This window comes from Mauremys mutica, chromosome 3, assembly GCF_020497125.1.
Source record: "Mauremys mutica isolate MM-2020 ecotype Southern chromosome 3, ASM2049712v1, whole genome shotgun sequence".
NCBI classification, from domain to species: domain Eukaryota; kingdom Metazoa; phylum Chordata; order Testudines; family Geoemydidae; genus Mauremys; species Mauremys mutica.
In genome coordinates this window covers 46,711,517-46,735,096 of record NC_059074.1, presented here as the reverse complement: position 1 = coordinate 46,735,096, position 23,580 = coordinate 46,711,517, and the positions used below count along the sequence as shown (strand labels likewise).

The window sequence follows — 23,580 nt, the reverse complement described above, 5'->3', positions numbered from 1 at the left end:
GTTTTGAAAATATGGAAAGTGCTACATTAGGTAGTTGTACAGTAACAGTAGTATATCTGGGAAAAAATCTATAACTAATGTGCTGTTTGCCATAGTATGTGTGCCTTATTCTACTGGTAGGCAGAAATTAAAACAGTTTGGCTGCAGTAGTCACGTCAATTAAATTATTTTTGTTTTGTTTTTTGACTAACTTTTACCAAAGAGAGTAACTCTCTACGCAAAAGAATAAATGGACACAAATCTGACATCAGGAATCATAACATTCAAAAACCAGTGGGAGAACACTTCAACCTCTCTAACCACTCAGTGACAGACTTGAAGGTGGCAATTTTGCAACAAAAAAACTTCAAAAACAGACTCCAAAGAGAAACTGCTGAACTTGAATTAATATGCAAACTAGATACTATTAACTGTGGCCTAAACAAAGACTGGGAATGGTTGGGTCATTACACCAATTTAATCTATTTCCCTATGTTAAGTTCTCCTCACACCTTCTATGGGCCATCTTAATTATCACTTCAAAAAGTTTTTTTTTCCTCCTGCTAACGATAGCTCATCTCAACTGATTAGACTCTGCCTGTTGGTATGCATACTTCCACCTTTTCATGTTCTCTGTATATATAAATATCCCCTGTCTGTGTGTGCCATTTTATGCATCCGAAGAAGTGAGCTGCAGCTCACGAAAGCTCATGCTAAAATAAATTTGTTAGTCTTTAAGGTGCCACAAGTACTCCTGTTCTTTTTACCAAACTGTAAATGTCTGTGCTTTCATATAATCTTGTAACATGTACAGAATATACTTTTTTAAACAAAGTAAACTAAAATAATCAGGCTTTATTTTATAGCAAATAAACAAAAGGCAAGGCTCCTTTCCATAGAGCTTACAGTCTCAATTTAGGCGTGACGTGATGAGAGGGTAACAGTAAAGGCAAATGAGGGAGTGATGAAGGGCAAAGGTTATAAGTAACCTTTTCAAAATGTTAAGAGCTTTAGTTCCATTTTCAAATGTGAATCTGGCAACCTGTTTTGAAAGGCTGTTGGGTAAACTGATTTTTTTTCTGAAGGCTTAACTTGGACAAGTATGAACAATTTTTCACAGGGTTGGCAAAAAGCACATTCTTGACATTAGGGCAATGCACCTGCCAAATTTCAAGTCCTACTCCAAAGCAAGGAAGCACTAGACTTTCTCAATGAAACGGTTGTAAGAATTTTTCAACATGTGTGAAATGTATTTTTCCCTTACTTTTTTCATGGAAAAGGCTGAACTGTTTTTGCCGAAACTTTCCAAAAGAATTTAGCTTGAGGCAGAAACCCTGCATGAAAATTTTCAGCCCAGATGGCTTAATTCTGGTAAGATTTGTATAAATGACCGAAAACAGTGTCTTGTAATGGGAAGTGTTAGGCAACCTTAATTATAGGCTCCTACTACCAGCTTGGACTTACAGATACAGCTAGAGTAGGCTAAATGAACTAATCACTTAGTAATAACTGGTCATTGAGTTTAACAAGATAAAATGTTGGTCAAATTAAGTTTGCTGACAGGAGTGGAAGTATGGTAGCACAATATTTGTTTGTCCATTATGAAATTATCTCTGCAGGTCTCACATTGTAGCTCCTTAAATGTGGATCTATAGAGACAATATATTTGGAAAACATCAGCTACTAGGTAAATAACCCTCCTTTCTATGTGGTCGGTTAATGGCAATGGCTTCTGAAGAAGAAATGTTTTGTCCTGCATCAGCAGAGGGTTGGTATAGCAACAGCATGGGGGTGAACAAAAAATCACTCCCACTCCTGCCCCCAATAATACATTTTTTTATAGGCATGTGTATACAGGAGTTCAAAAGTAAACTTTGTGTGCAGTTCTTCTTTGAGTGCTTGTTCACGTCGATTCCAATCAGGTGTGCATGCGCCGCGTGCATGGTCATCAGAAAGTTTTTCCCTTAGCAGCTCCCGTCAGGTCGGCTGTGGAGCCCCCTGGAGTGGTGCCTTCATGGTGCTCAATATATGACCCTGTCGACCTGATCCCCCTTCAGTTCCTTCTTACCATCTGGGGCGGCTGTTGGAACTGCAACTCCCTTGCTTTGCAAGTGCTCCCTTACTGCAGTTACCTAGTCTAGTTCTTCTTGTTTTCTAGTTTAGTAGTTGTTAGTATAGTTATAGTTAGTATAGGTGTTCGTGAGTGGGATCTTCCCTATCCCCTCATGCCTTCTTGGGCTCTGGGGCATGCTGTGAGCCCAAGGCTTTAAGTCTTGCAGCGCATATCACAAGCCCATGCCAAATAGTGACCTCCATGACACTTGCCTGAGATGTCTGGGGGAGGCGCATCAGACTGAGCGCTGCAAAATCTGCAGAACTTTTAAACCTAGGACAAAAAAGGAGTAGGGTTTCCGTTTGAAGCAGCTGCTCATGGAATCCTCACTTCATCCAGCGGCTTCAGACCACCATGGCTTGGGCCCAAGCACTTTGGTGCGGAGGGTTCACGACTCTGGGCTGAGGAAGGACTCTAGTGAGAGAGACCCTCAGCACCAGCTATCCCTGGCACCACAACAGGGAGCAGCAGCCTAGCACTGCTCTACTTCCCCAGTGCCCTGCAGGTGGCATAAAAAGACAGAGAGGGTGCTCTCCTCAGAGAGCTGCGGGACTGCCAAGGGACGCTTTGCTGCACCCGAGACAGCAAGAGAAGGCACCGTCGACTCCGGCACATAGCGACTCTCCAGCAGGGTAGTGCCAGTTGGAGATGTTGGAACCACCGTCCACCCCAGATACATTTGAAACAGCAAGAGATCTAGAGACAACTGCAGCTCAGCCTCCAGTTATTAGAGACAAGCCTCCAGTACCGTCAAGACCAGTACCATCCAGAGGCAAGCCCGCCATGATGCGGCACTCACAGTCACCGGACCAGCACCGCACCTGGAACCGTTCCCAATCCTGGTCGCCGTGACGACACAGAGTCCAGCGGGAACACACCCGGCACCAGGAACACAGCGATCTAGCTCCCCTGTACTGAGGATGGATTGGCACTGGTCCACAACACCTTTGCAGGATTGGAACCAGCAAGCGGCAGTGGAGCCCACCAGGTAATCGCCGGCACCGGTCCCCATCATCAGACCATTAGCGCCAATTATCAACGAGATCGTTGCGGCACTGGTCCCCTGCCTCTTCCATTCAGCACCGGTGGCTGGCTCATGAGGCTTGGGCAGCGCTGTGGTCCTCACCCTCGGGCTCTTTAGAGTCTGACAGACTCATGTTGACTGCGCCTCGAATAATAAGTCGGACAGATGGCCTGGCAGCCACAGTGGCATCCCCCCGTTCAATGGCCCTTTTGGACCCCCTGGGCTAACCGTCAGGCCCAGGGTACCCCGTGCAGAGTCTCTAGGTTTGTGACCTCAGGATTCCACCATTCCCAGTCACCTAGAGATAGACCTGCCCCTCGGTGAGCTGAAGCTGCCCTCTCCAAGCTGCCCCCTCAGACTGCAGAGGAGGGATCGGAACCAGCTCAGGACCTGCCACTAGTCCACAAGACAGCCGCCCCAACTGAGCCAGTAGCGGAGCCTGGTACAGTCCAGGAGCAACCCAGGCAGCTCGAGGGCCAGGAGAACCCTGTACCACCACTTGCCACCTCATCTTCCTCGCCCGATGAGGCAGTAGCAGGGGCATCAGCTTCAGGGCCCCCGCCTATTGACCACAGGGCACACCAATACCTGCTCCATCGCATTGCCCGCAACATGGACCTGCAGGCGGAGGAAGTGGTTGAGACAGAGGACCCTATGGTAGACATTTTGGCCCCAGGAGGTCCTTCCTGGGTGGCACTACCGCTGATAAAGACCATCCAAAACACTAACAACACTGTGGCAGATTCCAGACTCCAGTCTCCACTCCGCCCACCACCAGGTGCATAGAGAGGAAGTACTTTGTCCCTTCCAAGGGCTATGAGTACCTGTTCTCGCACCAACACCCTTGCTCCCTGGTGGTCTCGGCGGTAAACGAAAAGGAGCATCAGGGGCAACAGGCACTGGGCTCCAAGTCTAAGGCAGCTAAACACATGGACCTCTTTGGCAGGAAGATCTATGCTGCAGGGGGGCTCCAGCTGAGGATAGCCAACTAGCAGGCTATCCTCAGCAGGTACAACTTTAATTCTTGGACTTCTATGTCCAAGTATAAGGAGTTGCTTCTGGCGGAGTCAAGGGCAGAATTTTCCGCCATAGTTGAGGAGGGAAAGGCAGTAGCAAGGACCTCCCTTCACAAGGCTAATTCAGCTGCCCGTACTCTCTCCTTGGGGGTGGTAGTGAGAACTTCCTGGCTCCAATTGTCCAGCTTATGTCCTGAAGTCCAACAGATCTTGCAGGACCTTTCCTTCGAGGCCGCAGGGCTGTTCTTGAGCCAGACCAACTCAAAGCTGCACAGCCTGAAAGACTCCAGGGCAACTACGAAGTCGCATGGGATGAACACGCCAGCTACCCAGTACAAGCATTTCAAACCTCAGCTGCAGCAGCAGAGGCAGTACCAGCCCCTCCCAAGGCTTCTACCGCCATAGGGGCAGAAATAACAGGCTTAAGCCTTCAAACCCACCTTTAGGGCAGGGACAGGGCCCAACCAAGCCATCATCGGGCTCCAAACAGCAGTTTTGAAGAGACTCCCGAGGATGGTGTACCTGCCGTGATGTCAGATCCTTCCCCGTGCTTCATGAATGGTCTGTCACACTTCTACCATGCTTTATCACAAATAACATCGGACCGCTGGGTGCTTCACATGGTATAAGTGGGATATTCTCTCCAGTTTTGCTCCTTCCTACCCCTCTTCAGGGATCCTTCTCACGAGCAGGTCCTTATCCAGGAGATGCAGTCACTCCTCGCCATAGGGGTAGTGGAGGAGGTTCCTCGGGAGCTAAAGGGCACGGGAGACTGGTAGGCCATTCTCAACATGAAAGATGCATACTTTCACTTTGCCATTCGTCCAGCTCTCAGACATTTCCTGTGGTTTGTGGTAGACCACAAACACTATCAGTTCATGGTGCTCCCATTTGGTCTATCACGGTTCCTTGAGTGTTCACCAAGTGCATGTTGGTGGTTGCAGCCTTTCTTCGCAGGTGCAGGTGTATTCCTAGCTCGATGACTGGCTGCTGCGGGGATGCTCCAGGGAGCAGGTGGAGTCTCAAGTCCGGTTAGTCAGAGCCACCTTCGACAGACTAGGACTCCTCAACATGAACAAGTTGATGCTATCACCGACCCAAAGAATAGAATTAGTTGGGGCGGTGCTGGACTCAGTACAGGCGAGAGCAATCCTGCCGGAGTCCCGATTCCAAGCAATCACAGAGACATCATCCAGACTCTCAGGTGATACCCCACCACAACTGCAAGGGGATGCCTGAGTCTCCTTGGCCACGTGGCAGCCTGCACCTACGTGGTTAGGCAGGCCAGACTGAGGCTCAGACCACTCCAGCATGGCTTGCGTCAACCTAGCACCCAGGACAAGACAACTTGGACTTGGTAGTGACAGTGCTGGAGCGAGTTCTAGAATCCCTCCGTTGGTGGCTAGACCCTTGCATGGTCCGCGAAGGAATCACCTTCAACACCCCTCAACGCTCCATGACCCTAGTAACAGACATGTCGGCTCTGGGTTGGGAGGCCCACTTAGGAGATCTCCAGACACAGGGTCTGTGGTCGCAGACTGAGTTCTTGTTCCACATCAATATCAAGAAGCTCAGAGCTGTGCGACTAGTTTGCCAGACCTTCCAGTCCAGAATGCAGGGCCAGTGCGTAGCGGTGATGACCGACAACACCACCGCCATGTTTTACATAAGCAGCACAAAGGCCACTGCTCCCATCTCTGTTGGAAAGCTCTCCAGCTTTGGGGAATTTTGTATAGCCCACTCCATTCACCTGCAGGCGTCCTATCTCCCAGAAGTTCAGAACGAGCTTGCAGACCACCACAGCAGGTTGTTTTGCAACCACAAGTGATCCATCCATTCGGCCGTCATACATTCCATCTTCCAAAGGTGGGGGTTTCCCCAGGTCAACCAGGAGCAACAGGAAGTGTCCAGTGTTCTGCTGTTTCCAAAAACACAGTCCTGCTCCACCTCGGATGCGTTCATGCTACCGTGGGGAGGCCACCTCATGTATGCCTTCCCACCAGCTCCACTCGTCCACAAGGTGCTGCTCAAGATCCACAGAGACAAAGCGAAGGGAATTCTGCTGGCCCCAGCGTGGCCATGCCACATTGGTACACCACGCTTTTGGAGCTGTCAGTGGACACCTCAATCGCACTGCTGCTCTACCCCGATCTGATCACACACGACCGCGGTCACCTCCTTCACTCAGACCTCCAGTCCCTCCATCTCATGGCTTGGAAGCTTCATGGTTAAACCCAAGAGAGCTCCAGTGCTTGGAATTGGTGGGGAAGATGGTGCTTGATAGCAGGAAACCGTCCACCCAGGCCACTTACCTAGCCAAGTGGAAAAGGTTCTCGTACTGGTGTGAGCAGCAGCACGCACCTCCACTTCAGGCATCTATACCGCTCCTCCTGGAGTATCTACTGCATCTAAAGCAGCAGGGACTGGCAGAATTGTCCATCAGGGTACACCTCGTGGCTATCTTAGTGTTCCACCCGGGAGAGCTGGGGCACTCTGTGTTCACCAACCCCATGGTAGGGCGTTTCCTGAAGGGCATGGAAAGGCTATATCCACATTTGCGACCACCTGTACCTGCTTGGGATCTCAGGCTAATGGGAGCCCCTTTTGAACCAATGACAACATGCTGCCTTCTGTATCTCTCATGGAAGGTGGCATTTCTGGTTGCCATCACAGCCAGGAGGGTGTCCAAGCTAAAAGCGCTACGTGGCCTTCTATAAGGACGAAGTACAACTCAGGCCTCACCCAGCCTTCCTGCCCAAGGTGGTGTCTCAATTGCACATTGGCCAAGACATCTTTCTGCCAGTCTTCTATCCCAAGCCTCATGCTAGTGCGCAGGCTTCAGTCACTGGATGTCCGGCATGCACTAGCATTCTATATCGAACGCACAGTGCTTTTCAGGAAATCGAACCAACTGTTTTGGCGGTGGCAGACCAGATGAAAGGGCTTCCGATCTCTTCACAACGCATTTCTTCCTGGATCATGGACTGCATCCGTACCTGCTACAAGCTGGCTAAGGTCCCAGCCCCAGCTATTACAGCCCACTCGATAAGAGCACAAGCCTCGTCAGCCACCTTTCTGGCCCAGGTGCCCTTCCAGGAGATCTGCAGAGTGACAACCTGGTCTTCTGTGCATATGTTTACCATTCACTATGCCATCACCCAGCATGCCAAAGAGGATGTAGCTTTCGGCAGAGCAGTTTTCTGATCAGGGGTTCCTTAACTCCAACTCCACCTCCAGGGGAGAGCTTGGGAGTCACCTGATTGGAATCGATGTGAACAAGCACTTGAAGAAAAAATGGTTACTCATCTTCTCGTAAGTGGTGTTCTTTGAGATGTGTTGTTCACGTCCATTTCAATACGCCACCCTCCTTCCCCTCTGTCGGAGTAGCTGGCAAGAAGGAACTGAAGGGAGGTCGTGTCAGCAGGGTCCTATATCCAGCGCCATGAAGGTGCCACTCCAGGGGGCTCCCCAGCCGACCCTACGGGAGCTGCTAAGGGAAAAACTTTGCAATGACCATGCATGCGGTGCGCGCACACCTGATTGGAATGGATCTGAACAACGCATCTCGAACAACAGTTACAAGAAGGTAACCGTTTTTTACATTGTGTTGGTGGTGGTCATTTGTTTTGTCCCGTGTTCTCATGTGTGACTTGATTTTATTTTAGATGGCATTAAGTGCTGCAGCTCCATTCTACAGAGGCTACGTGTCGGATATTGATTGTCGGTGGGGAGTAATATCTGCATCAGTAGATGACCGTACACGAGAGGAGAGAGGATTGGAGGCAAGTGAATATTAGTTCAAAGAGTAAAAGTTAAACAATTTTCTGGTTATTTTAGTTATACAAGTTCAAATATTCTTTGAATATCACAGCCTGAGTACTTAGTGGAGAGAGATTGTAGTCTTTGTGGCACATGATTCTGAAGGTGTAACTTTCATCCTAATTATTATTATAGCATCCACAGTAGCAAATGTTATAGCTGAGTATAGAATTCCTTTTAAACTCCACTTTCACTCATTCACAATTTCCTGGGAAGTTCTTCATTTGGTGCTTCAGCTTCCCTTTCTTTGCCTCAACCCAAAAGGTGATTTGTTTAAAAAACACAGTGTGTATGGTAGCCCTGTATTACATGATGTGTACTTCTGTAGATGGTCTCTGATAAGACTGTAAACCATGACAGCAATGCTAAAGCATATGGTCACCAGAACTTAGAATCATAGAAATGTAGGGCTCGAGAGGTCAAGTCCAGCCCCCTGCATTGAGGCAGGACCAACTTGAACGTATAGAACTTCTTTTACAGAGAACGGACAGCAGAGACCATCTAGAGAATTACAATTTTTTTAAAAAAAATCTAAACTTATAAAAATGTTCCAGTAGAAATTCTGTTTAGTATTCTGACAAGTGTATTTGTTTTTATCAATACTAATATAACCATGATGTCACAGTATACTTTTTGGCAAGCCACCCATTTTGAAATGTGCCATGTTATCCAGATGAATTCCTTTTAAACTGTTAGGATAGGATAGTCAATATAGTGAAGTGACTTTTATTCAAATTATCATAAATGAGGAAACAAAGTTGGGTTTTTACTGACAATTACTTTTCATTAACCTTGTTAATTATATACTCTTTAAACTGCTAAATGTACTTAAACTCCATAAGATTCTTCTTTTATGGAACTTCTCAGTGTACCCGCCCACTATGATTTTCCTTATTTTTGAAGACCTATGAATTTATTTTAATAACTTTAATTTAGATTGTTTAAAAGCAACTTCTGTTTAACAGTTCTCCAAGAATAGTGTAATTAGTAAGGCAACATTGTTTACAAGCTCTTAAAATATTCTATTTTTAAATTATATAGCCACTGAAGAACAACCATTATAGAATCAGTAAATCCAGATATGATTCCATAGACAGTTATCTATCTGAATGTGGTGAAAAATACAATGACATTGATTTGACAATAGATAAAGAAATCTACGAGCACCTAGTAAAGGAAGGTAAGTGTTTCACTCATTGTGAGTCAGTTCAGTCTTATGCTTGTAGTTTTCTTTAGCTTTTTTTTAATCTACCATACTTTTGCATTGACTATGCACTCTCAGTGGAGATGTGCACTCATTAAGCATGCGGTAGTCTGGCCTAGAGGTAATGTCATTGGTTTGCAATGGGAAATGTACCTCAACTTCCAAATTGAGCATCTGACTTCTTAAGAGGCATTAATATTTTGTCCTTCTGGATCAAGCAAAACTGTCAAAGTCAACAGGAGACTGAGATGGAAGAGAGAAAGCAGAGGAAGAATGGCAGCTGTACCGATCATCAGCTGGTGCTTCCAACCAGAATATAGTATATCTTCCTATTCTTTTTAATCATCTTATGTATTTTTGTGGTGATCACTTTTATTTCACCTTAGGATGTGCTTGGTTGAGGTAGCCTCGAGCAGTATGGCGTTTCCTGGCTCTTGAGTCGTCATGGCATTTAATAAGGTCTACTTTACTATCTCTGGTGTCTGTTGGTGAATTTGATCTTTGAACTTTTGTTTATAGGCATTGATCATCTTTTGGCACAACATATTGCACACTTATTTATTCGAGACCCGTTGACTTTGTTCGAAGAGAAAATACATCTAGATGATGCAAATGAATCTGATCATTTTGAGGTTGTATCTTGTTTCATACCAGTTTAATGACTGTATGATTATAATTGCATACTCACTATTTTACTGCTTAATCATGTAGTGCTGAGTACTTCTTGGCTAAGAATATTGGCAAAATTTAGCGGCATAGGCAGGAACTAGGAACAAAAGTAGCTAGTTTCAATTGTTTCAAATAGTTCTTTACAACATGTAATTTGTGATAACCTATTTCTATGAACTTATAAAATGTTTAATTCCTCATTCAAGACAAATAATAGTTCTCACTTTAAACCTAGTGAAACACAGACCAGCATTAGTAAATAAGTGAAAATAAGCAAGGAAAAAATTAGAGGCACAAACAGTGGTTAACTAGGTAAGGAAAACTGTCAATGCCATTTGTCGTCTTTCATAAAATAGCTTTATATCAGGTGCTCTCTCATTTAATTATGCCATGTAGAGCAACTACATGTTATGTAGTATATTAGATAAAAATTGTATCTTGTATAAATAGTTGAGCAATAGAGTCGTAATCTATTCTAATAATGTAAGTGTGGATCTTTAGTTTTGTTATGTTTTAACTGGTTATAAAAGGCCTACTAAATCTGTGTACATAATGTCTCATATAAGGCTTAGTCATGGGTATTTTTAGTAAAAAATAATGGACAGGTCACAGGCAATAAACAAACAAAATTTCATGGCCCAGGACTTGTCCATGGCTTTTACTAATAACTACCCCTAACTAAATCTTAGTTTCCCCTGGGGGGAGGGGCGCCACTGCTCTGGGGGGGCCCCCAGAGGTGACAGCTGGCTTCCGCTCAAGCAGTGGGGGCTGACTGCCCCTAGCTGCCCTCTGCTCCGAGGCCTCCAGGGCGGCCACCAGGACTGCTGCTGCTCTGGCAGCCCCTGGGGCCAGTTGACCAGGGTCACCCCAGCAGTGGCCGGTGCGGCTGGCCCTGGGGCCGCCCCAGCAGCTGGCCCTATGGTCAGCTCTTCGGGCAGTCAGCCACTCCGGCCACTTCACAAGTCATGGTGGTCCCAGAAAGCCGTGACCGCTGTGACAGACTCTCAGCCTTATTCAGATGTAGTCCAAAATTGAATTTCATGGGCAGTGTGGTATAATGTCATTAGAGTGATGACTCTTCATTCCACCTTTAAATAGGTCAAGCCTCTAAGTGTTTCTTGGTCATTTGAATATCTTTTGGTTGAAAGACAGAAGAGAATCCGGTTTTGTTTTTACTTATATGCATTATGGAAATATGCTTGTCTGTAACAAAATATCTTACTTGTGACTTGCAGAATATTCAGTCCACAAACTGGCAGACAATGAGATTTAAACCACCTCCTCCGAATTCAGATATTGGATGGAGAGTAGAATTTAGGCCCATGGAGGTAAGGAGTAAATATGTTTAATAGCATATCCCATTACAAATTGAAAAGTACGAGGCATTCTGCTATCTAGTATCAAAACCTTATTAGTTATGGTGTGATTTGTCCCCTCTGAATTGCTAGTCTTCTGAAGTGAAATGGACAACAGCATTTAAGCAAATATGCACAATAAATATTGGACTGAAACTAGCAGGGGAATTTGCATTAGCAAAGTAAAGAACACTAACGAGAGTAAGGGAGGGGGAAAAAGTCAGACCTATATATTAAAGCAACTGTAAACAAGGCTTTAGTGTTGTACTGAGTTTCTGGAGGCCTTGCTTCTCTTGTGCTTCTGTCAGTACTAAACAGATCTTGGTGCATTCCCTTCTGTTTCATGTGTGCTTGTGTTTTATAGGTGTCTTGTCACTTAGTTCTCTAGATTAACACTTTAAAAACTTTAAGACGTTTCATTTTAATAACCTGTGGGTTCAGACGCTTTGCATGATTAGCCATCCTTTTAAGTGCAGGACTGTGGTTTTGGTTTTGTATTAGAGGGTTCAGTTTACAGATGTGCATGCGTATTTTGGCATACACCTGACTTGGACTCTCAGTTAGGAATTTGAGCATCCAGCCCCCAACTCTGGGTATGCAGTAGTGTGTATACCATTTTGCAAACACCTGTTTGAAAAATTGACCCAAACTGTGTAAACTTGCTATGCAGCTATTTACTTTTTTTATCAATCCTATTCCACTAAACTCACTTTAATTTTTTTTAATGTTTAGGTTCAGTTAACAGACTTTGAAAACTCTGCATATGTTGTGTTTGTGGTATTGCTAACCAGAGTGATTCTGTCATATAAACTGGATTTTCTCATTCCTTTGTCCAAGGTAAGAGAGATGCTATACATTTAATTTTTACTTCTGTAAGCTAGTTAGAAAGTCTAGTGTTTCTCAGTGAAAGTGTAAGGACAGTATTTCTACATCACTAAATCCCTCTTCATCTAGATCAAATCTGTGTGTGTGGGGGGGACTGATGGTGAAATATAGATTAATACAGTTTAACTCCACATACTATATAGTTGGATTAGGTGAAAAATCAAAACAAAAACATCTTCAAGTGAGTTCTTTGCATATATAAATACGAACTATTTTCCTATGAAAATGTGGTGGTCTTTCCTAAGATCAGATGCACCATTAATACCCTGTACAATATTAACAGGGATATGCATAGTTTTAATTTAATATTATATAAAAATGGGGCATCTCCAAGGCTTTAGGCACCTCTGCTGTAAATTACAAAAACAAAATTAGATTGTCCACAGGGTGCCAAACTCCCCTCTCTCCTACACAGCTGACTTTTCTTACAGGCCAAACTCTGCAGCAGCCCAAATATATACATGCATCTTGCAATGTGCTCCAAAAGTCGGTAGACTTGGGACTAATTAGGTCCAAGAGAAAATCTCATCCTAGAGCTGAGGCCCGTCAGCGAAAGCTCTCTCCTCCTAGCCGCTCTGGTTTGTTTGTGTATATCTAGGGCTGCTTCTTTTCATCTTTAACCAATAAACACTCGTAAAACATCTACAATGGTAAAAGAAAAAATAAATGTGTGTTTATCCAATAAACACCAGAAAAACACCAGTAATTGTTATTTATATCTAAGTTTGTCTACACAGAGCAGTAATCCAGACTATGGCGGTGTGATTTCTAAAGTGCACTATTTGGTCCATGTGACCCTGCTGTTGCACTCAAGATTCCCTATTGCTTTTTAATATCGTGCTACCTGAAACAGTACTATGTTAAAGTAGTACAGAGAAAGTACTTGTTACAGTATAATATATAGAAAGAGAGAGCCCTAAAACCCCTTGCCCCTGATTTTTTTGACATCTACATAAAACTCAAAAAATGCTTAAAAAAAAAACAAACAAACCCTGAAAATGATATTAATAAACCTCCCAAAATAGAAGCCCTGCACATACTGTAGTAAAGAATCAAGGAGAAGTGATCCATATCACACACACAAGCCCTTAAAGACAGGTTTTGGGGCCAAGTGGTTAAAAGTGCTGAAGCCCCTTTAAAAAAAAAAAAAAAAAAAAAAGTATCCTGAGGCAGACACCCGCATGGAAAATTTCAGCCCAAACAGTTTGCTAAAATTATAAGCAACTGAAAAATAGTGGGCCTTATAATAGGAAATCTTGGGCGACCTTAATAAGAGGTGGAGCTACCAGCCCTGCCTAATGTATATTAGCATTGTATTGCTTGTATTAATATTTTACCACTGAATTTTTTTTAAAGTGAAATGTTCTTTTTAAAGTCTTCACTTCAGACTTGAAAGGAGAAACTCTTTCTCTTTGTGGAGTCGGGGATACAGTTTTTGCAAATAAGGAGCAGAAAGAAATCTGCATCAAACATTGGAATTTTAAATTACCCAATAGCATGGGTATGCAGTTTTATGCAGAGAGAAATGAACAAGTACTATGCAAGCCAGCAATATATAAAGCACCACCGAAAACATGAAGTGCCTAATAAATCATGGGCAAGAACATTAGTTAGTTAATGAAAGCCAGTTACGACTACAAAACAGATCATGCACAGTGTGAACCTAGACCTAGATCTGAACAATTTGGCAGACATCACAACAGAGAATTACTGGACCTTCATAACTTGTCTTTGTTACTTGTAAGAACAAGGATGTTATGGGGCTAATCTTGAACTGATTTCTACTTTTGGGTCATGTGGGATTATACTTCAGCCACCTAGAATGCTTTTAATCTTTCAAAACAGCCATGAGACACCCTTCAGAACATACACAAACTGATTAGTAAAAGATATAATAAAATAAGTAAGAAGGCAAAAGATTTTTTTCCAACTGTCCAAAATATTTTTTTTTAAATATTACTTTTAATTTTGCTGAAAGTTTTTTGCATCACATTGAGAGAGGAGAAGACAAACTTAATGTAGCAAATCCTCTTCCTTTTTCCAGAGGCTACACTAATGTTAGCTGCTTGAAAGTGGACTACTACTAACTCCCCAATAATCATATTGATTGAAGAATTTGGGCATAATCTGCCCAGAAGCTATTCAGAGGCTAAGATTTTAAAATTTTCAACCAATATTTTAGTTGATTTATACATAAAATTAAGATTTTGTCACAGGTATTTTTAGTAAAAGTCACGGACAAGTTGCAGGCAATAAACAAAAATTCACAGAAGTCCATGATCGGTCCCTGACTTTTACTAAAAATACCCGGGGGTGGGTTGACTAACAGTCGGAGCCACTGCTCCAGCCCCAGCAGCTGAAGACTATGAAACAGGAAATGCCAATTTTAGAAAAAAAAAATCATAACCTCTTATTCCATCTGTACTCATTTAATTACACCTAAATATCAAAAGAAGCTCCCCCGACAAGACACATGTTCCTGTTTCACTTTACAACTGACACAGCTTGTATCTAAAATTACAAGTTTTTCATGCCAGTGCCATTCTACTGATGCCACTTACTGACCAGTTAACTATACTTTCATGAATGAGGGAGCTCTGTGGTTCTGTGCAGAATGCTAACCTTTGAAAAATGAAATAAAACTTGCTGTCTGTAGGTAGGACTTAACTGGCTCTAGTGCACTGAAATTAACAAGAAATATATCTAGAAATCCGAACTTCCAAGACCAAAACACTCCGGTAGGTAAAGTGCCCATTTTCTAGCATCTGTTAAATAACCTTTGGGATTTTTTCCTTACTAGGTTGATGAAAATATGAAGGTAGCCCAGAAACGAGATGCTGTTCGGCAGGGAATGTTTTATTTCAGAAAAGATATTTGTAAAGGTACTGCACTTACTGCTTTCAGATTACTTGCTAAGGACCAGTTCAAGAGATGCACAAAGTTAATTGTTTTGCCTTTCCCCCTTCTTCTTTGATAAGGTGGAAATGCTGTTGTAGATGGATGTGGCCCAGCACAGAATGGGAAAGAGACAGATGCAGAAGAGTACACCTTGATGAGCATAGACACAATCATCAATGGAAAGGTGTGGTGGTAGTTTATATTTGGAACACTGAACTGTTTTCCTTATTCACAAATTACATCAAGTTAGTTTATACTGGTTGTGTGTTATTTCTTGCAGGATGGTGTCTTTCCTGGCTTAATCCCAATTCTAAACTCTTACCTCGAAAACATGGAAGTGGATGTGGACACAAGATGCACCATTTTGAACTACCTGAAGTTAATTAAAAAGAGAGCCTCTGGTATGACTAATGTTTATATTTTGGATGCAAAGAAACTTGACTGTGAATTTTCTGGTTTTCCCCCCCAATTGTATGACATTTAAACAAATCTTTTAGATAATTTCTAATGTAAAGGGGGACTTAATCTACTGTAGCAACTTTGAATATTATTAATCTGTTATCTTTCTGCACCTGTTGAATCACGAGTCCTTACCAACTCTTGGGTCTGTGGGGTAGTGCTGCATAATTCTGGTGTCATACCAATTTTGCTAATCACACTGGCAGCATAATTTAGCATTAATATGGTGCAGTAGAGCATGGAGCCTTGTCTTTGTGTGTCTTATAAAACAAGCAGGGAGTCCTGTGTCCTTTGGTCCTGAAAGCTACTTATGGGATGATATTTAAAGAAAAAAGTTCTTTAAACCCCTATTTTTACCTCATCATAGCTTTAAAAAAAATTTCAGATATGCAGTGTTGGGGATCCCCCAAGATGTCTTCCACTGGGTTCCCCCAATAAATCAGTTTGACTCCATTCTCAGGTTGCTTTATTTGGCATACAGCAAAGCTACACTTAGTTGATCACACTCAAATATAGGGGATGGGTATATGCTGTACCACGTGTCCAAAGTTATACAGCAAACCTCTTCCTTCATATATTTACACATTGCATTGAATTTACATCACCTCTTTTGGGGTTGGGGTGGTTACTTTGTGTGAAACAATCACTGTGAAGAATGCTCTGTTCACGCAGTATCCATGCACAGTGTACTTTTTACCTCATCTTTACTTATCTTAGCCATTGTTACCTTGTCCATTGTTAATGGCTTGTTGGGTGTTCCCTCGTATCTTCGCTGGGACAGATATTGTTTCCATTCACTTCCTTATTCCGGTCTCCCAAGAAATGAGGTCTCACCCATGTCAAATTATTCATGTCAAGCCAGGCCTACATGCAGTAGGCCGATTTTTCATGCCCATTGATTGTTTTTTCTACAGTGCACCATGTACACTGAGAAAAGGAGAAGTTTAAACATTTTATTCAAGTTAGGCGTATACAGATATACTTACTTACCAAGAGTCTGTATGTGCAAATACCATGGTTTGTGCGCATGCTCTCTAAACCACCCTAAGTACTAAATGTAAGGGCTGGTTTTCTGTCTTACTGAAAGATGAATCTCTTGACTCATGATCTCATAAAAAAATTCACATTTTTGAAAATGCTATAGAAACTTGTAGCTAAACGGCATTTTAAAAAATAAGATGAAAATAAGGACTCAGTGGAACTGGAAATGCTACATTATACATTTAAAATTACAAGTAGATGTTGTTATACTTGCTTTGGTAAACTCTAAGAATAGCTAATTTTTGGGGGGTGTGGTGGTGGTGGTCGTCCATCAGTCATTCACCCACTCAGCAGCTGACTTCTACTGTACTTGTTTCCTTATTAGAACTAACTCTGTTCATCTCACTCTCTTGGTCTCTAAGTCTGAACTGCTACTAACATCAGCTTGTGTAGTAAACTCTTATGACAGTCTTCAAGTACGTAAAAGGAGGGTGATAAATTGTTCTCCTTATCCACAGAGGACAGGACAAGAAGCAATGGACTTAAATTGCTCCAAGGGAGATTTAGGTTAGATAGTTGGAAAAACTTTTCCTGTCAGTGTAGTTAAGCTCTGAAACAAATTACCTAGCTAGGTTGTGTAATCCTCATCATTGGAGGTTTTAAGAAATGGTCTAGACAACATTTAGTCCTGCCTCAGTGCTATGTTTCTATGATTCTAGAATTTGGGTGATTTTGATACTGAAATGACACTGAATGTTTGATATTACACTTTTATGTCCAAAAATTGAAATTTATAACACAAAAAAAACATTGTCTTTTAACATATCTTGGCAGTTTTTTAGGCACAAGCTCTGGAATTTCCTAGTTGTCCCCAGTACCTCCTTAGAGTCCTATGGGTCAGAAGTTCCTGAACTGTGGTCCATGCGCAGCTGTCTGGTTGCTAATGTTGTCTATGCCAGACAGTCTTCCTTAAATTTCCTACTATTGCTGCCACTGGTGTAGTTCCACCAGAGGTAGCAACATCGTGAGCACTAGCATAGATTAAAAATTCGCACCTTAGCCATGGTTATCTAGCCCCCACTCTGTTATAGACAGACAACGGTGTTTATAGTGACAGCAGCTTGTCGATCCTAGCACTCCCACTAATGGAACTGTACAGGTAGGAAAGCTAAGGAGATATCTAATATAGACAGAGCCATACTGGAGGGTCTTCTTGTTTCTAGCAGCTAAATTGTATTAAAGTAGATTAAAAATATTAGTCATCTTGATTTTTAATATGCACGATTGCTGTAGAGATGTGATTACAGATAATTTGACACTTGGTCTCTGAGACAATTTCTCTATTAAAATGTGCTGTTATGTGAAGAGTTTGACAATTGCTGCTTTAAATTGTCTGCTTTTCCCATTGATGCATTCTGATTTTTTAGGTTCTGGTATAGTTTCTGTTATGCAAGCTCATAAATGTATCTTGACATTTTATTTCTGAAACTTTGAAAGTAAAACTTCTAGGACATAGATTGTTCTAGATAAGTGTGACTTCTAGTGTCTGTGTTGGGAGTGTGCTTGGTGTATGTCCTTCAATATGCGTCTATAGTGAGTTCATGATTATTATTTTTTATGTGGCTAGACTTTACTATGAAGCATATGTGGTGCTCATGAATATGAAGTGTGTATGTAATTAGAAATACTTGCAGGTATGTAATATACCAAATAAAGTAGATGCTCAATGCAGTGTATAAATGTCTATAATATGATTTTTATTTACGGTTTTCTCCTTTCAGGAGAATTAATGACAGTTGCTCGGTGGATGAGGGAATTTATTGCAAACCATCCTGACTACAAGCAAGATAGTGTGATCACTGATGAAATGAATTACAGCCTGATTAGGAAATGCAACCAAATTGCACAAGAACAAGCAGAGTGCCCCGAATTACTTGGAGTAGGATTTAACAAAATAAAACACAGTGGAAATAAAACTAGTTCTTTTTAATGAAATGCTTTAATACCTAGTAGAAAGTGTAAACATTCTAATGAAGAACGAGTTACAATACTGTGTATCCAGTAGTTTCATGTTGTGAAGACCAAAACAGGTAGTACTGCATCTAACATGGGCCAATCTGCCTAAATATTCATTTAAGGCTTCCTAAAATGGGCATATTCCTATTGTTAAAGTTTATACAGTGTACATGTAAATAGTAAAATATTTTTATGACTAACATCAGTGTATTTTAATAACATTGTACCTAAAGTTATTGTGAACCAGCTTGCAACTTTTTTATGCTTATTCTGGAAAAAAATTACTGTCCTGAACAACTTCATAAATGTAATATAATGGTACTTTTATATTATATGCATTCCAGATATTGAATGTTCACTGTAATTTTTTGTTACCTGGAATGTACTAATCTACCTAATTTTAAAGAAAATTTTGGGACCTGATTCACAGAACTTCCCTTTCCATCTTCCGTTGAGTATATAAAACAGACGTGTTCCCTATTTGTTCATCTTTGCACCAGTCCTTTGGTTACCACAACACCTGCATTTACTCATCAACCTCAGATCAGTAGAATCTGCTCAGTCTTCACTCAAATATGCAAAATCTGCTCATTTCCTGATGAGCAGAGCCTAAGGGATGGCCTGACAAGGCTCTTTTGGACAACCACACTACATGCACAAAAGCTTCAGAAATAAATGCATCCTTTACTGGACATAGTTTTACGATTCTAGTAATTCCTTTGCTCTAACAATTCCAGAAATAGATTTTTACCATGGGTGAAAGTCTTTCAATTTAAACATGGAGAGAGAGCGAGAACTGGAATGTTAAAGGAATGCTTATGTGAGAGGTGAAATGGCTGAGAAGTCGGCTATATTTTGTGCTGCTCTTTAGCTTTATTTTTTTTCCAGTTGCTGCTGTTCCTAAAGTCAATAGAGTGCAACACAAAAGCAAGATGAGAATGTATATTAATTCCTTTTCTAGCCTAAGGCTCTCCTCCACCCCTGATTTTACTAAATGTTTCCCTCGTCAACACATTAACTTACTAATAACTATTACTGAGCATTGTAAGGACAGGGTAATCCCTGCATAAAATCAATCTAAAGAGAAATCATGGAATGCACTAATCCTTTTGTGAATTGGGAACCTGTAGTTTAGCGAGATTGTAAATAATTTAGAACTTGACCATTACAGCTGTATATAACCTAAATTTATGGGGACTTTTTAATTTAGTTTACTAAATGGCTTCTAAAAGTGACTTACTGTATGGTAGATTATGCAAAGTTTAATACAAGCATATATAAATATCTACGGTGTAATAATTTTAAAAAGGAACTAATGGAGAAATTGTAATGATGCTGCACCAGAAAAAGCTTTTATGTATCGGTATTAGAACTTGTGCTGTGTTCATAGGTGTGCTTTAGAGAATGAAAGAATGCCTGTTTCTGCTTTTGGTGAACCTGTTTTAATCAAGATGTAGATGCTAGGTGATATGCTCATTAGTTTGTGGAATAAGGAAATAAAAAATGAACTTTGCAGTATATAGTGGTTGTTTGGATGTATATAAAGAATATCCATACCTGAGTGGAAACATTTTCTTGCCACAAGTGCAGCAAATAACTTCTTTTCAGAAACTTCCCCATTGCTGTGATTGTTGTTTTAGCAAATTAAGCAGCAGTGGAAGACTTCTAAGGAAAGCCAGAGTTCAGTAGGAAGAGGTGTGTGTTGACTTATGTGGCACTCCTCTCTTGAATTGACAGTGAAGAAATACTCCAGCATGATACTAGGTCACGGTGCTGTTGGAAATAATCTTTCAAGGCTTAAGACCAAATGTGGTTTAGGTTCCATGGTACATCTTATATATAATTTTTTTTTTAAGCAAAACCCCCCAAAGACTGTCACGTAACAGACATACCTAACAGAGTGGTGGTGGTGGGCAGAGGAATGCATTTTGAAGAGTTCTCAACCATAGTGCAGTCTCCTTTGGTTGAGGGTACACATCCACAGTTGTTCAATTCGGTACAATGCCTTAGGAGTGCTTCCTGGATTCCTCACTGTTGCTAAGCTCTTGCATAGCAGCATCTGTGAATAATTCGTTCTACCATCCCTGATGGGCTAGGAGACTCCATCCCATCCATGAACGATGACCTGGTGTTATAACTTATATAATTCTGGTTGATGTTATGAAATTGCTGCCTGGAAAGCCTTAGGCTATGTCTTCACTAGCCGTCAGATTGGCGGGCAGCAATCGATCCAGCGGGGAACAATTTATTGCATCTAGTCTAGACACAATAAATCGACCCCCGAGTGTTCTCCCATCAACTCCTGTACTCCACCGCCGTGAGAGGCGCAGGCGGAGTCAACGGGGGAGCAGCAGCAGTCAACTCACTGCAGTGAAGACATCACGGTAAGTTGATCTAAGTACATAAACTTCAGCTACGTTATTCACGTAGCTGAATTGCATAACCAGGGCTTAGTGTGTAGTGAGTCAGCCATGAATTGACAGGGACTGTAGTATGTCCCTCACAGACCAGCTACAACTGTCAGTTTTTAAACCTTAATGGCCACCTATTCAGGATACACCTTAGGACAATGGGATGGCTGAAGCCTCAGGAAACTAGTTCAACCAAGGAGCTTTCTACAATAAGGGTAAAGGTTGTTTGTGCGACAGACAGAACTTTCTTAGGTACTGCTCTAAGATAACAAAATAAACTCATCCAGGAACTAAGAATTATCACAAAGCTTACCATCATCTATCTGCTCTGTAAGTGCAAGGAACATTTCTTTGACCTGCCTTCTATAACAAACTCTTGTGTGCAAAAAATATTCCAAAACAAAACCCTCCTCTGCGCACACTGTCCATGGGGAGTGGATGAGGGAACAAACATGTAACTGATGTTAGTAATGTTGCTTAATGCATTACTGGAAGGTGCTCAGATACTACAGTGAGGAGGGCTATATAAGAACATCTATACAATAGAACAGAATTGAAAAAGGAGTATAAACTGGTGCATAAAGTCTGAATCCAGAGGCATTTCAAGCTTAAAAACTGACACCAACAACCTGATAATTTCCTGGAATTTATTTTTAAATAAAAAGCTACTTTGAAGAACACTATAGAAATGACTTATCTGCAACTAACCACTTTTTAAAAAAAAATTGGCATTACTGTACATTAGCACCCACTAGTGGTCAAATCAGGGACAGTACAGTAATATGTAAATGTATAGCAGAAACAGCAATTCAACCATATCAGGCATGAAGTGGGACCACTAAACACTGAGGATGGAGTGGAGGTTAAGGATAATCTAGGCATAGCCCAATATCTAAACAAATACTTTGCCTCAGTCTTTAATGAGGAGCTTAGGGATAATGGTAGGATGATAAATGGGAATGAGGATATGGAGGTAGATATTAACACATCCGAGGTAGAAGCCAAACTCAAACAGCTTAATGGGACTAAATTGGGGGACCCAGATAATCTTCATCCAAGAATATTAAAGGAACTGGCACATGAAATTGCAAGCCCATTAGCAAGAATTTTTAATGAATCAGTAAACTCGGGTTGTACTGTACGACTGGAGATTTGCTAACATAGTTCCTATTTTTAAGAAAGGAAAAAAAGGTGATCCAAGTCCAGTGCTGTAGTCAGCAAGGTCTTGGAAAAATTTTTGAAGGAGAAAGTAGTTAAGGATATTCAGGTCAATGGTAATTGGGACAAAATACAACATGGTTTTACAAAAGGTAGATCATGCCAAACCAATCTGATATCCTTCTTTGAGAAGGTAACAGATTTTTTAGACAAAGGAAACGCAGTGGATCTAATCTACCTCGATTTCAGTAAGGCATTTGATACCGTTCCACATGGGAAATTATTAGCTAAATTGGAAAAGATGGGGATCAATATGAAAACTGAAAGGTGGATAAGGAACTGGTTAAAGGGGAGACTACAATGGGTCGTACTGAAAGGTGAACTGTCAGGCTGGAAGGAAGTTACTAGTGGAGTTCCTCAGGGATTGGTTTTGGGACCAATCTTATTTGATCTTTTTATTACTGACCTTGGCACAAAAAGTTTGAATGTGCTAATAAAGTTTGCAGATACACAAACCTGGGAGGTATTGCCAATACAGAGAAGGACCGGGATATCATACAGGAAGATCTGGATGACCTTGTAAAATGGAGTAATAGTAATTGGATAAAATTTAATAGGGAAAAGTGCAAGGTCATGCATTCAGGGATTAATAACAAGAATTTTGGTTATAAATTGGGGATGCATCAGAAGTAACAGCGGAGGAGAAGAACCTCGGAGTATTGGTTGATCACAGGATGACTATGAGCTGCCAATGTGATATGGCTGTGAAAAAAGCTAATGCGGTCTTGGGATGCATCAGGTGAGGTATTTCGAGTAAAGATAAGGAGGTGTTAGTACCGTTATACAAGGCACTGGTGAGATCTCATCTGGAATATTGTGTGCAGTTCTGGTTGCCCATGTTTAAGAAGGATGAATTCAAACTGGAACAGGTACAGAGAAGGGCTACTAGGATGATTCGAGGAATGGAAAACCTGTCTTATGAAAGGAGACTCAAAGAGCTCGGCTTGTTTAGCCTAACCAAAAGAAAGCTGAGGGGAGATATGATTGCTCTCTATAAATATATCAGAGGGATAAATATCAGGGAGGGAGAGGAATTATTTAAGCTTAGTACCAATGTGGACTCAAGAACAAATGGATATAAACTGGACACTAGGAAGTTTAGACTTGAAATTAGACGAAGGTTTCTAACCATTAGAGGAGTGAAGTTCTGGAACAGCCTTCCAGGGGGAGTAGTGGGGGCAAAAGACATATCTGGCTTCAAGACTAAGCTTGATAAATTTATGGAGGGGATGGTATAATGGGCTAGCCTAATATTGGCAATTAATTGATCTTTGATTATTAGCAGGTAATATGCCCAATGGCCTGTGATGGGAGGTTAGATGGGGTGGGATCTGAGTTACTACAGAGAATTCTTTCCTGGGTGCTGGCTGGTGAGTCTTGCCCACATGCTCAGGATTTAACTGATCGCCATATTTGGGGTCAGGAAGGAATTTTCCTCCAGGGGAGATTGGCAGAAGCCCTAGGGGTTTTTCACCTTCCTCTGCAGAGTGGGGCACAGGTCACTTGCTGGAAGGTTCTCTGCACCTTGAGGTC

The 23,580-nt window shown here is 41.8% G+C and overlaps 1 protein-coding gene across 1 annotated transcript in view; it reads left to right on the top strand.

Moving 5' to 3' along the window:
• Positions 1-19,936, top strand: part of GCLC (glutamate-cysteine ligase catalytic subunit) — a 60,674-nt gene extending 40,738 nt beyond the window's left edge. The window contains exons 8-16 of the mRNA XM_045010481.1: positions 7,798-7,914; positions 8,993-9,131; positions 9,675-9,787; positions 11,060-11,152; positions 11,912-12,016; positions 14,865-14,946; positions 15,043-15,146; positions 15,243-15,363; positions 18,184-19,936. Coding sequence (XP_044866416.1) covers positions 7,798-7,914; positions 8,993-9,131; positions 9,675-9,787; positions 11,060-11,152; positions 11,912-12,016; positions 14,865-14,946; positions 15,043-15,146; positions 15,243-15,363; positions 18,184-18,392 — 1,083 coding nt within the window. The 3' untranslated portion in view covers positions 18,393-19,936. The remainder of the gene's footprint in view (positions 1-7,797; positions 7,915-8,992; positions 9,132-9,674; positions 9,788-11,059; positions 11,153-11,911; positions 12,017-14,864; positions 14,947-15,042; positions 15,147-15,242; positions 15,364-18,183) is intronic.
• The last annotated feature ends 3,644 nt before the right edge of the window (positions 19,937-23,580 follow it).